At 41.1% G+C, this 13378-nt stretch overlaps 1 protein-coding gene across 1 annotated transcript in view; it reads right to left on the bottom strand.

Moving 5' to 3' along the window:
- The window catches only part of SEMA3B (semaphorin 3B), a 51410-nt gene that overhangs the window by 23302 nt on the left and 14730 nt on the right, over positions 1–13378 (bottom strand). Inside the window, exons 2-4 of the mRNA XM_007438841.4 lie at positions 11633–11776; positions 2852–3009; positions 1641–1703 (exon numbers count right to left, since the gene is read on the bottom strand). Coding sequence (XP_007438903.1) covers positions 1641–1703; positions 2852–3009; positions 11633–11723 — 312 coding nt within the window. The 5' untranslated portion in view covers positions 11724–11776. The remainder of the gene's footprint in view (positions 1–1640; positions 1704–2851; positions 3010–11632; positions 11777–13378) is intronic.

The following is a 13378-nucleotide window of genomic DNA, read 5'->3' as shown; positions in this document are numbered from 1 at the left end:
AAATAATTAACTATGCCAATGAAGTTATCAGGACCACATCACAGCTGCTTGCACTTGGCCAAAGGGCCAACAGAATTCACAGCAGCAGGTCATGCCATAATATTCCAACAGAGAAAATATCCCAGCACTTCAATGGAAGCTAAGGAACAGCACTGAGGAAAAGTTGGTCTCCCTTCTTTAGCAGCCATGTTAGGAATTAGGAAAGTCAACTGTGTGAGAACACGAACCATATATTTCTCCTACCAAACCCCTCAGCTCTATGAATTGAAGCAGTTTGTTTGATAGCACATGCAGATCCCAACATTACAAGTGTCTGAACATATCCAAAATCTTGGTCTTGAACCTTTAGGTTCTACATCTGTCTTCCTCATGCCCTTATTACCACATGTTTAGATTATTGTAATATAATTTACATGAGACTGCCCTTAAAGATGACAAAAAGCTACAGTTGGTAAAAACAGAGTGGCTAGGATGTTAGTGTGTGAGAGTAAGTGCGTGTAACATCTATTCTCTTGTTGTTGCATTGATTATCAATAGGCTTCTAAGTCCAATTCAAAATGCTGTTTTTGACCTATACACCCCTAAATGGCTTGACTCCAGGATGCCTCAGGGACAGTCTGCTCCTGTAGATTCAGCCCAGCCCATATGATCCCAGAGGTAATCCTTTTCTATAATGATTCCCATCCTATGGAGCATCTTGCTATGATGGTAGATCTGATATCCTCCCTATTGATCTTGCATAAGGAGGTAAAATGGTTCTTTTTAAATGGGCATTTTAGGGTTGAATGAAACATGAGATCTTATTGGATGGGCAAATTTACTGTATGTTTTGATGAGCTATATATTATGTATTTATGTGGGGGCTGAACCTGATTTGGAGAAACCCCCATCTCACTCAGCTTCTTTTTCTAGGCTTGACCTCATGCTGCTCCTTTTTTGGACAACCTGTATGAGTTATAACCAGGGTGCTTGAGCCCCTTCTTGCTGAGCCTGACACTTATCAGGGCGCAAATCTGAAGGTGTCCTGGTTCATCTCCACTCCTGCCAAAACGGTGGGAACCTTTCTCTTATCTCCTGGAAGGTCAGGATGGGTCAAAGCAAAAGAAGAATCTCTAAGTGCACCAACCAGTCCCTCTACAGTGACCCTTCCAACCCTCACAGGGCCTCACAGGGCTAGGACACAATGCCACTGGTTGACAGACTTGGAAGAGAGAAAACATTTTTCTAGGTAAGCAAATTCCCTTCTGTAAGATGCTCAGCTTAACAACAATGAAAAGTCTTAGGTGCATCAGCACCCTCCAAGCTCCATTTACATTCTCTCAGAACATTAGAGCCCAATGATATAATGAAAGTATCTGTGGTTCTCAGTTTGTTCACTCTGGAAGCATCTGATTTGCGTACCTTCTCCTAGTGCTTCTTAGCCCCTTCACTTTACGCCTTGGATGTTTGTTTGACTGTATGACTTTATTTACGGTCAAAGACCAGATAGGAGAAAAATACAAATTCCAGAAAGAAGACGATACAAAGAAGTAAAAATAATAAAACATTAAAAGAAAATAAAGCAGCAATAAAATAAGATCCAAATCAATATGAAAAAAAATATGGCCTGGTTAATATATTTTCCCCCAATGGTCACTTACGTTGATATCTTTGCCTGCCCAGTTGCATTCCTCCCTCCATTCCACAGGTGCGGGCCAATAAATCTGTGAGAGCAAAGACGGGGCAAATTAATAGCAAAACCATTCAATGCCAACCCAAGAGGGGTGGTCTTCTAGTCCAGTCATTCATCACAAAGTTGTCAAATACTATTAAAGCCCTGTACTAAAGCCATTCATTGGAATGCTGCTGGTTTCCTTAGTCCTGATCCCCAATCTCCCTGCTGTTTAAGTCCTAGTGTTATTCAGGGAAGAAGGCAGGACACTGTAAAAGCTGTGGTGGGAGGATGGACAGCAAGGCTGAAATCACTGTGAATGCCTTGTACAGCGCAGCTCATCCAAATTAATCTTACCGAATGTTGCATTTATCCATTAAATTATCCACAGGCTGTCCTTCAGCCATCAACCCCTTGTGAAAAAAACAAAGTGCTTGACAATAATCAGGATTAAAGACACCGCAAAAAGACTCTTACAAAAAGCAATAACAGCCTCAGCCCTTATTTTAAAAAATAAACAGCAAACGTGCAGAAACTGAGCAGCAAAAGAACTAATCTCTCTAAGAAGAGAGTCTCCAAACTGATGTGCTGCCACAGAAAACCGGTGCTTCATGAGCAAGGGGTCAAAGGTGGCTGTATTGTGTCCTCAGAGCGTTTCTCCTGCTGGGCTGGAATGCAGTTTCCATCGATAGTCCAGTCGAGAGGGTATCAGCGAACTCCCCCCACCCTCCACCCTATTTCATTAAGCGGGGAACCTTCTTAGAGACATTTTCTGAGGCTCATTGTCATGAGCAGAATGTCTCTCTCCCCATGGAAGAGGAGCTGCAATGAACTCCAGACCAGAGCAAGGCAATGGAGAATGAACACTTAAAAACACTTAATAAAATATTTAAATCCTACCAGATTCACGGACCCCAGCAGATTACAGCATTTAGTAGACCTTGGGTAATCTCCAAACAGATAGTGGGACCTGATTTATATAAACTGGGCCAAATATCCTCCCACCAACTTTTGTTCATTGCTCATTCCCTCTCCCCCCAAAAGGGGGAAAGGAATATTTGGGTAGTGTAACCACAACCTTGTGTCTTCCAAGGCAACATAACCACTGGTTGTGCTGATGGGGATAGCAGAGCTATAATCTAACATCCTTGGAGGAGCCAGGTTGAGGTGCAGATGCAATGCAGTACGTAAGCTTGTTACCTTCCTGTCATGCTTGCTAATGTTGTCCAAGCTCAAGGATGCCAAGTAGTTTTTTCCCCCCACAAAAAGTCGGCTCCTCTCTTCATCCAGGAGCAGCGCATCATAGCAACAAGAGCGTTCCAACTCATAGGTGCGCAGTCCATGTCGCATCTGCAGGTCTGGAGAGAAAATAGGAGAAGTTGGCCTGTTACACAACTACAGAAATATACAACTCCATTTATGTTCTGCAAGCCAGATCAAAGAAAATCAGAGGAAGCCAACCAAGCGTAGTGCAAGCCAAATAAATGAAAAGAACAAAAATATTGATGGCTTAGTGCTTTTCCTTTATGACTATTGTATACCTTGTATGCAGGGCACAAAGAGTCATACTTGTTAAAATAAACAAAACTGCAAACTATTAAGGGGGACCAGTTCCGTATGTGAATTCCAAGAGTCCTTCTGGTGAATAATTCTGTATAAATGCTACTGCTAACCATGTTCATGACCTATGAAGAATGTAGGTGTGACATTCTGCTACTTGGCCTTCGGGTCCATGGGGAGCAGTAAGAGATTATTTCTTCAAAGATAAAAACAGACTTAAGAAGATGACTGGATGACTATACTGTGATGTGTCCATATCAAAATGAAACTATGGCTGCAAAAATCTTTCAAACAAATAGAATGATTGGACAGAACTAAGAGATAATTACATTTTACTCTATATGCTAAAAGGAGGAAAAAGGTGTTCACAGTTTTACATCTCTCATGCCCTAAGCAAGACTTTTACACATAGACACACACACATACACCTTATTACACAATCAAATTATTAAAATTAAGTCAGTTAATTTAATAATAGGAAAAATGCAAAATTGAAGATATACAGTAAACTAGTATATGCAGATCACATTTTGAAACCATCCTCCAGTCAGGACTTCTGGTGGTTTGTTCAGATGTAGAAAGAAAGATAAGTTCTTCTGACCACTGTAATAACTGATGGAGAATGGAGTTCCTTGTAACATAATGTATTGTTTGTTTGTTTGAAATCATCAGCACGTGCACTATCAATTTCCATAGCCTCCTATTACCTTTTAAACCATTGGTACACAATTCAAAAGTGCATGTATATTTACAAAAAATCAATGAGTCTTTCAAAACCCCAAAAAGTCAATAATTATTGTTAATGTCAATAATTATGACACAAAACTGCATCACATTAACCCATTTTGTATTTTGAGCACCACATCTCCAACCATTTCTTCTGAAAGTATGCTCTGGTATTCAACAGACATGAGTTTTATTGAATTAATCATAATTTTAAATCTATGGAACCATGACAAAGAGATTTCCAAATGGTTTTCTGCTGACATTCATGTACCGGATGCTCAAGTTCCTTATTCTATGCCTCGCTATACTATTCTTCAACTAATTCAGCATACTGTAATGACTGTTGTAATGAATGATGATTTTATTAAATAATTTTAATAATGACTGTAGTAATAATGATGATTTTATTATTTGTAAAGGGCGTTTTAAATTCTCTAGTACTAGAAGGAATTCCAACACATGGCTGAAGGCCCATTTCTAGGATGTTGTAACTAAGGTGGCACATTCAAAATTTTCGACAAATTGTATTTCTGCTGCAACTCCTCTAATATAAAAAACTATCATCTGATCCCGTTAATTAACCTGTGGTATACAATCATCCAAGATTTCCAATAAAAGGATTGGCCTCCTATTTTCACTTTTGGATTCTCCCATAATGTTAATTTAGCAGGATCATTAGGATTGAATCAGACTTGGTGTGCTATTTCACACCATGTCTTTCTAGAAGCTAACACAACAAGGAGAAATCCATATTTTCTGAATAACAATCTCCAATTTATAAGAAGTGTTAATATGTTGACATACACACACACACACACATTAGCTAGACAGATAGATAGATAGATAGATAGATAGATAGATAGATAGATAGATAGATAGATAGATAGATAGATTTTAATAAGGTCAATTACAGCCTTTGGACACCCACAAAACTGTCCAGAGAGACCAGTTAATGGTCCCCCAAAACTCCAGTTCAGTTTCAGATCAGTTAATATTGTCACAAAAAGTCTCAAAAGCCATCAATTAATTATATTAATTTTGGTACAGAAGTTTCAGGTTTGTCAATAAAGATGTAACCCTAACCTTAGCCCTATCCCTAACTCACCACCTGAAACAGTACAGTACTTTATGTACTCCTTATTTGCAGGGGACAAACTGTGAATCTCCCCCCTGTGCAACAGCACAAGCTAAAGTTTCCAAATGCAAACCAAACAGTAAAGCAGAGAGAAAGTAGCCTGCTGTACATCACTCTCTGCTTAGAATCCCATTAGTCCTCACTAATATTTTTGGAAACAAATAATGCAGTTTCACAATTCCTGACTAAAAAGAAAAACAAATGAAAAATTACAAATAGCTACTGCCAATACATTTTATTCTCTGCATCAAAGTGTCTACAGATAAACGTTTGATGCCCTCAGTCAAGTCAGTGCCATGATCTGGCCTCTGAACCCTATTCACTCCTCTGTTTTTTATTCACACTACTCATGTTTTAGATCATCATTAAATCCTTGGAAATTCCTGTCACTTTGCTGCATTCAACGCAGCAGCCCTAAGTGTGGAAATGGAAAGGTCCCATGACCTGGACTGGCAAAGGCCCTTGGACTGCAAAGGTGTTAGGAAGTTAGCCTTTAAGCTCGCCTTCTCTCTACAAATGCAAACGGGTTCTCTATTCCACCTATTTATAGGGCATTCTGCACATTTCAAATCGCCTGTTGCTTACTAGCCAGGATGCTGTGTCTTCAGTGTGAAACATGCAAGCACACCAGCTTATTTTCTCCACCCAGCAGCCCTGACAAACACTGTCTCTTATTGGATAGCAGAAAATGCCCCTTTTCTGCCCTGAGCACTGCCTTGGGGCTCCAAGGGGTGTGTATGTATGTGCTGAGAAACGCAAGCAGAGGTATTTCTGAATCCAAGATTCATCTCACAAACAGGACCCAGCAGTTTGTGATCAACCTGCTCCAGCTTAGAGCCATTCAAGTCATTGACACAGAGCTGGCTATGGGGGAAACGGCTATTATAATCTGATTGCCCCCATCCTAAATCCAATTTCTGTCTGTATCAAATCCCATCCTAACACCCCTCTTTTCAGCCGCCTCTTTGATTGGTCCCACCAACTTTAATAGGTTACCAGTCTCAACCAGCATGACATTAATCTCCCAGCACAACAGGCATCTGCTCAGAGAAAGGACTCTTTCTTTACATCCAGAGCCTAATCTGCTTTCAGCAGCAGGAACAAATAAGCCATTGTGAGGAAGTGAAAGAAAGTGACTGGCAGGGGAGCAGTCCACCCGCTAATGAGCTGTTGCCGATGTCAATTGCAAGGGCTGACCGAGAAGTCGCAGCCGGATCGGCTGCACCAACTTATTTATTTCATTAAATTTATATCCTGCCTTTTTTTCAGGAGCAAAAGGCTGCATACATAACACGCCCAGCATCCGTTTTTCCTTCCAGTAACCCCATGAAGTAGATTAAACTGAGCTTGCCATGACTGAGGGTTCACTTGAATCTTGGTCATCCCAGTCCTAGTCCAGCCCCAGCCCCAGCCCCAGCTCCTGCCCCAATCCAAGACCTTAATCACAACTTAACTCCAGTACTGATTATGGCCTCCAACCCTTTGGCAGTGAACACATTTGGTGCAGTATGTTGAGAGATGTCACAGATGCCATCATAGTACAGTGATCATATTCACAATGTGGCTGTTGTGCTGTTTCATAGATAGTTTTTAAAAGGATGCCGGAAGGAAGGTGATTTAGAGTCTGAATCACATAACGCAGACTCTTTTAAAGCCTTCCTTCCCTCTTTCTCTTTTTCCCAACACTCACAGTCAAATCACAGGCGTCATCAGGGCACGTAGGTCCAAATAAAGTATCCATGGGTACTATGTTGCCTGCCCTTGGCACAGATAAGCAAGAACTGTCAGGTTGGCCTTCACCATCATTCTACTGCATCTTCCTTCCATAGTACCTCCTGCCTTTTTCAGGCTGCATTCTCCACTTCTAGCTAATCTCCAGATAGCAGAGTTTGAACATGTTTGGCTTCAGTGAACCATGTCACCTAACCTGGGTCTGGTCTTTCTTGTCCCTTTCTGCAGTTTTGCTTTTAAGATGATGATGATGATGATGATGATGATGATGATGATGATGATGATGATGATGATGATCCTTTTATGAAGGGGGCTGGTGGAGAGTTCTGTCCCATACATGTGCCACAGAAATTCAACAGACTGGCAGAAAAGGCTAGGAAGTTGTGGATGGAAGGTCTCTCCTCCCTGTTTTCTAGTTTGAACTAGATCCCCAAGGATTAAAACTGGACTAACACTTCAAAAATATATCCACAACCCCAAGGATGTGCTTTTCGGCTATCCTTGAGACAGGGAAGTACGCTATTTCCAAAGCTGCTGGCCCCGCAGCACCTGAGGAATGAGGCCATGAGAGGCACTGTCCTCATGCAGGGTGGCAGTTTGCTTTTTGTGGGGAGTTAGGGGCAGGGAGGGGGAAGGGGATTCTTCTTTGCTGCTTGCCTCTTTGCTCCCCACTGAGCCAAACATGAATCCTTTACCTTTGCCTTCCCTGCTCCACTCGCCTTTGCTGTCCCTTCCCCCATGTCCACCCTCGTTGGAGAACATGACAACTGCCCCCAACAGAGCAGCCCCCGGCAGTTGTTGCCTTGGGAGGATCCACAGTGTGGCAGTGATTGCTGCTGGCTTGAGGCCAACATCATTGTCTTCCAGCAAGTGTGGAGTTGGGGAAGGGGCAGGGAAGGTGAGAGGAGCAGGGAACACAGAGATCTGTGTTTTGGGGGGGGAGGGTTGGAGGAGAAAGAGGGGCAGGCAAGCAGGAGAAGAAGGGAAGGGACCAGTGGGAAGATCAGCATGGTGGGAGGCAATGGCAGACTGTAAGGAAGTTATTAGTGGAAGATGTTCTACGAGAACGATATTCCTTTGCAGAAAAAAATAACATTTTGGTTGTCAGGGAGGTTCTGGTTTCTCCAGCAGCCATAGGCCCATTTTATTTATTTATTTACTTACACATATACATATATTAACAAAGACAAAAATAATACAAGTGATAATACTATACTACTGATATCTACTACTATAATACTAATATATACACACTATATTCATAATTAAAATGAATGAAAACTTAGGGAAAAGGAAGTCTTATGAATTAGCTCCACTTAGCAAGAAAAGAGATTCTACAATAGTTCAGAGAACAGTTTAATTTCCATAGTTCGTTATACTGTTCAACTGCACTGACACATCATGATACACCTCTCTGAGTCTAGATGCAGAGAAACAGGCTGAGACCCAGTCCCAGCAAGATGGGATGGCTCTGGCCTGAAGGCTGCAGATTCCACTGAGACTCCATCATTAACTCTGAATGGGATTGCACTCCGCAAGTTCACAAATTGGGGGTCTTCTTGGACTTACAGCTCCTACCTGAGGAGCAGATGAGGCCAGGAGGGCCTTTGCAGAGCTCTATCTTTGTGCCAATTGCAATTTTTCCTGGTACAGCAAGAGTTAATCACCATCATGAGTGCCGTAATGATCTCTCAGTTAGACTATCTGCAACACACTCTGCGTGGGGCTGCCTTTGAAGAGCATTTGGAAACTACAGCTGGTCCAGAATGCAGCCCCTCTGTAGTGACAGTGCGCCTTGAGACACCTGTGTAACATCTTTATTTGAAAGCTACACTGATTGCCAGTCAGCTTCCAGGTATAATCCAAGGTGCTGGTTATCACCTGTAAAGCCCTTCATGGTTCAGGCCCTGGGTATCGATGGGACTGCTTTTTCCAGTAATATCATTCCAACTGATAGAATTCAGCAGGGCAGGCTCACTATGTGTTCCCTTGATCAGGGATTGTCACCTCCAGAGGCCAGGTAAACATAACTTTTCAGTCGCTGCCCCCCTCCTCTGGAAAAATGTTCCCTTCAGTGTGTGTCTGGGGCTTCTCTCCTGGTTTTTAGAAAACTGGTGAAAATTTGGTTGTTTCACCAAGTCAAGGGGTTAGGCTGTTGTGACTATTCATGAGGTTGTTGGATTTTCTTTTAACTATTACCATCATTGTTTTAGCTATGACATCCAGTTCTCTAAGAATATTATATATGGGTTCTTTTTAAATCAACACAGTTGTTTTAATCCCAGTTACCTATTAGAGAGTTATACGCCACTCAGAGTTGGTGGACTGGAGCAGCTCCATAAATACACCAAAATAAAAATAAATAAGCCTTGGCTTGCTGAGCCTCCATGGTTGCCCACGCTGGACAAATGAACAAGACCTCTTCAAGTTCTCAACTTCTTCTGGAAACAACTGGCCTTTGCATTAGTCTTGCTGCCTGCTAAGCTTTAGTTATCAGTTTAGGAAGAGGGCTGCCAAGAGAGCAGCTGGGTTGCTTGAAGGTTAGGTGTAGCACAAATTTTTCTATCTGGAGTCATTGGATTAGTTGGTTCTCATGCCTCTGATCAGTCTGAGATCCAGCTAAATGACCAAGATGAGCAACTGCTCCCCTTTGGGAACTGCAAGGGCAAATTGGCCAGTCTAGTCAAGATCATGAATCTTGACTTCAGTTCAACTTTAAAAAATTTTTAAGTAGGTTTCTAGAATAAAAGAAAAAACGATGGATATCCTCCAAACCCTCCTGAAATCCTCCAGGACAAGTGCCTACTTAGAATGCTTCACCTTCAAAAAGCCCATCTGCTTCCACTTCTTCCCATGTATGGTATCCTCCTCCACCTCCCATATGGACACCCTTTCTTCCCATCCAGCAATTCATATCCTTTACAGCTGAAAGACTAGGCTAGGACTTTGAAAACTGAACAATAACTTTCACGGGCCAGCAATTTCAGGGAATCACTCAAAAAGGTAAGTTATTCCAGCATGTCACCAGATTTGGCTAGTTGATATGAGTGGTGTTTGGGAGAGAGAATGAAGTCTAGCAGAAATTTTCCCTAGTGATTACATCTTCACTGGCAAATCTAACCAGAATCCCAGCATGATGCAAGGCAGAACCTACCAAAATTTGAGACTCATTTAAAACTAATTCCAAATGTGCTGATTGCTATTTGGCCACAGTAAAACCAGTTGCCAAAAAAACAAAAACTTACGAACATCACAGAATTTGGCTAAACTTATTTTCAGTAGAACAGGGTGTGTTCAAATGTCCATGGACAGATATGATGCATCTTAAGAATTCTTTTTTTAAAGTCTATGTATTAAAAAAAAAAAAAAAAAAAGATAACTGAGCTCTGTGTAGCCTAGGCTCAGAAAGGAATAACAATTATAAGCCTCCTATATTCTTTTTTTTTTTTTAAATCAGTGTTAGAAATGCATCGATTGGGGATGGCTTAGATGAACTGGGTTCTTCCTAAAAATCAAGTAAAAAAATGAGATAATTAGATAACTAAATAAATTCTATGAAATCATTACTATGACTGTATGACAGTTTCTGATTTCATATCTTCATGGAGCTGAACATCTTTGTATCTTATTTCTTGTAAAAATATCCTTTTCAGATCTTACTAATGGACTGTCTAATCGCCATTAAATACTTCCTGTTATTTTAGACCTTAGTTGAACTTGAAAATTTCGGCAGGGTTGGACCTAATCAGCACTTGTTTGGATGAGAGGCCACTAAGAAATACTAACCCTGTAAACTAGACTTGAAAGTCAAAAATAACATCCTGGAAGAAGGCAACAGCAAACTACTTTGTTGTTATGGTCAAGAAAACTATAAGGTCTGTGAAGACGTCGGAGTTGAGCTTGACTCAAAACAGATTCTGTCTTAACTTTAAGGCCACTCTCAAGAATTTGTAATTCTTTCTATTAATCATTTCCAGCAATCCAATGAATGAGACATAATAGATTACATATTATTTCAGTTAGTAACATGTTCTGAACATTTTGATTAATAGCTATCAATCTATTGTCTGTTAATCTGTCTTACTTTAAAAATCATTGTACTGCTGCCCGTGATCAGACCTTTGCCAAATCCTTTTCATACATTTTAAACCTCTGGAGTATTAACATCACCACTTAGACTCTAATGTTAGAAGCAAACCAATTTTCTACTTTGGATTTCCCACAGTGTTCAGAATGGCATAAACCTCAAGTTCTTAGGCAACTCTTTCTTTACCATAAATAAATAGATTCACACTCAGCTCAGACCTCAATGGTCCTTGCAACAACAATCAGAGATCAATGCCATTCAGTTAAGGAAATTGGCTCTATGCTTTACATGACTTGGAGGTAGGAATATGGTCCAGTTTCACTTTACTAATACAAGAATAAGGTTATTCCAGATTCTCACCAACAGCCTTTCCCTGTCAAAGCACAGGTCAGAAATTTTCTACCCTAATTACAGCCTGAAGAATTGGGATACAATTTGTGTCTCCCAGGTGAACAGCAGAGGAAGAGTGGCAAATGAGTCCTCACAAGATGCAAAACCTCTGTACACAGATTAGTAGCTGTCACATTTAGTCCCAGATCCCACAAATATCAGCTCTGTCTCCATTTACTGTTTCATAGCTCATCTCAAGAAGACTTTCCCCTTAACACGGTTCACACCATCCTAGTGACAAGAGTATTGCTCTATCAGAACACAGGAGATTCAGCAGAACCAAAGCTTGGTTCATATTTCCATTCAAGACTGAGAAACTCTCTTGCCTTCCCACCTCTTACCCCATCTTTACCATGGAAGGAGAGCTTCACACGGGGATTGGTGGTGGTAACAGCAGTCCCTTTCCCAGCCAGCAACAGCAGGAAGACCAGTGTCTGGATCATAGCAGCTGCTGCCTCTTCTTCTCTGCAAGGGCTGGACTCTGAACTTCAGGTGGCTGAAAGATGGAAAAGCAAGAGTGAGACTATGCTTGCTAGGTCAGGTTACAATAGTTCCTCGCAGAAGGATGAACGGGAAGGAGGAAGCGGCAGCAGCAGTGAAGAGGGAAATCCGTAGCTTGCTTTAGAAGGGGAAACGTTCATCTAGACCAACACTGATCTCCTCCCAGCTAGATCTACCTGGTTTTACTAGGTAGTAGAAGGCCTCATCCAGAAGCTAAGTTTGTGGCTTGAAGAGATCTTCCATAAAATGCTGTGACTTAGATCCAAACTTAATGTATTCAAACCAACAAGTATAATACAGAGCATTGTAGCAAATAAACATTGGATTTAAACCAGGGGACCCATTGAGGTTCACTGCAGGAGCTTGAATCAAATCAAATCAAATCAAACTGAAAATAAAATGAGAAAATGGAACTATGTATATACATCCTATGTATATCAACTATCTTGGTTTCTTCTTCAGTCTCCAATCTCCCTCTCTAGTGGCATCAGTAGAGAAATCCTAACACAATAATAGAGACAATGTTTTTACTATTTACTACCTTGGGAAGACATACTTGCTTCTCAGGAGCTATAGCTTTTAAGATGCAGTCTGGCAGATTCAAGGGGGTTGCCTGATAGGACTTCTTTTGAGAGGCAGAAGAAATAAGGCATGCTTGTTTTCTTTGTGCCCGATACGTGCAAAATGGTGCCTTCCAGAAGTTTTGAACTACAATTCTCACAGTCCCTTGCAATTGGCTATGCTGGCTAGAGCTAGCGGAAATTGAAATACAAAACTTCTGGAGGACACACAATTGTCTATCCTTCTCTACACTGCAGGCCCAATACTTCACTGAACTCATGTGATCCAAATTCTAGTTCATTCTGCATTCTTTTGGTTCATTCACTGCTGCCATTTTTTTTTTCACCTCTGTGCGGAGGTTATCCCCTCCATTTGGTATGTAATCTTCACCCTACTCCAGAAAGCTTGAAGAAGTCACAATGCAGATGATAACGATAGGTAGATGTAGCATGAAGTGACAACTACACTGCAGCTCTACTTTGGGTCCACTTGCAGATGCTGCTCTTCCTAGCTCTGAATCATGGTTTTCTTTCATCTAGCTATTTTCTTCCCATTCTTGAAAGGTGCTGTGGAGCCTTCTGGGTATGTATGTATGTATGTATGTATGTAACTTTTCCCCCCCAATGGGGGACTCTGGGCAGCTTACAACATATTAAAAATACATAAATTGCTCTAATATTTAATACAACATATTAAAACAATAAATAAACAGGTATCCTGTTGGGACGATCTGTTTCAGAATGCCTGCCATCTCTTGCTGTCTTCACACCCAGCATTAACAGCAGCCTACTCCAAGCCTCCTGAAGTCTTTCATTTCCTCCTCTATCAGATACCAGAAAGTTATAAATGAGTGCATAATCTGTTGTGACCATGCACAAAGAGTTACAACATAATGCATAATGAATACCTCAACTTTAAATATATCAGGCTAAAACTTGGCAGAATTATTTGCTTTGCACAGCAGACCAGGAAAACTAAGTACCGCCAAGGCAATTTAAAAAAAAAAAACTTATTTTGCCCGACCAGTGTTCTAAAT

Source organism: Python bivittatus, unplaced genomic scaffold (genome assembly GCF_059951505.1).
Source record: "Python bivittatus isolate LINGU-HERP-01145 unplaced genomic scaffold, Pbiv_v1 ctg000080_np1212, whole genome shotgun sequence".
Lineage (NCBI taxonomy): Eukaryota > Metazoa > Chordata > Lepidosauria > Squamata > Pythonidae > Python > Python bivittatus.
Note: the sequence above shows the minus strand (reverse complement) of the source record. Positions and strands in the feature narration are given on the sequence as shown.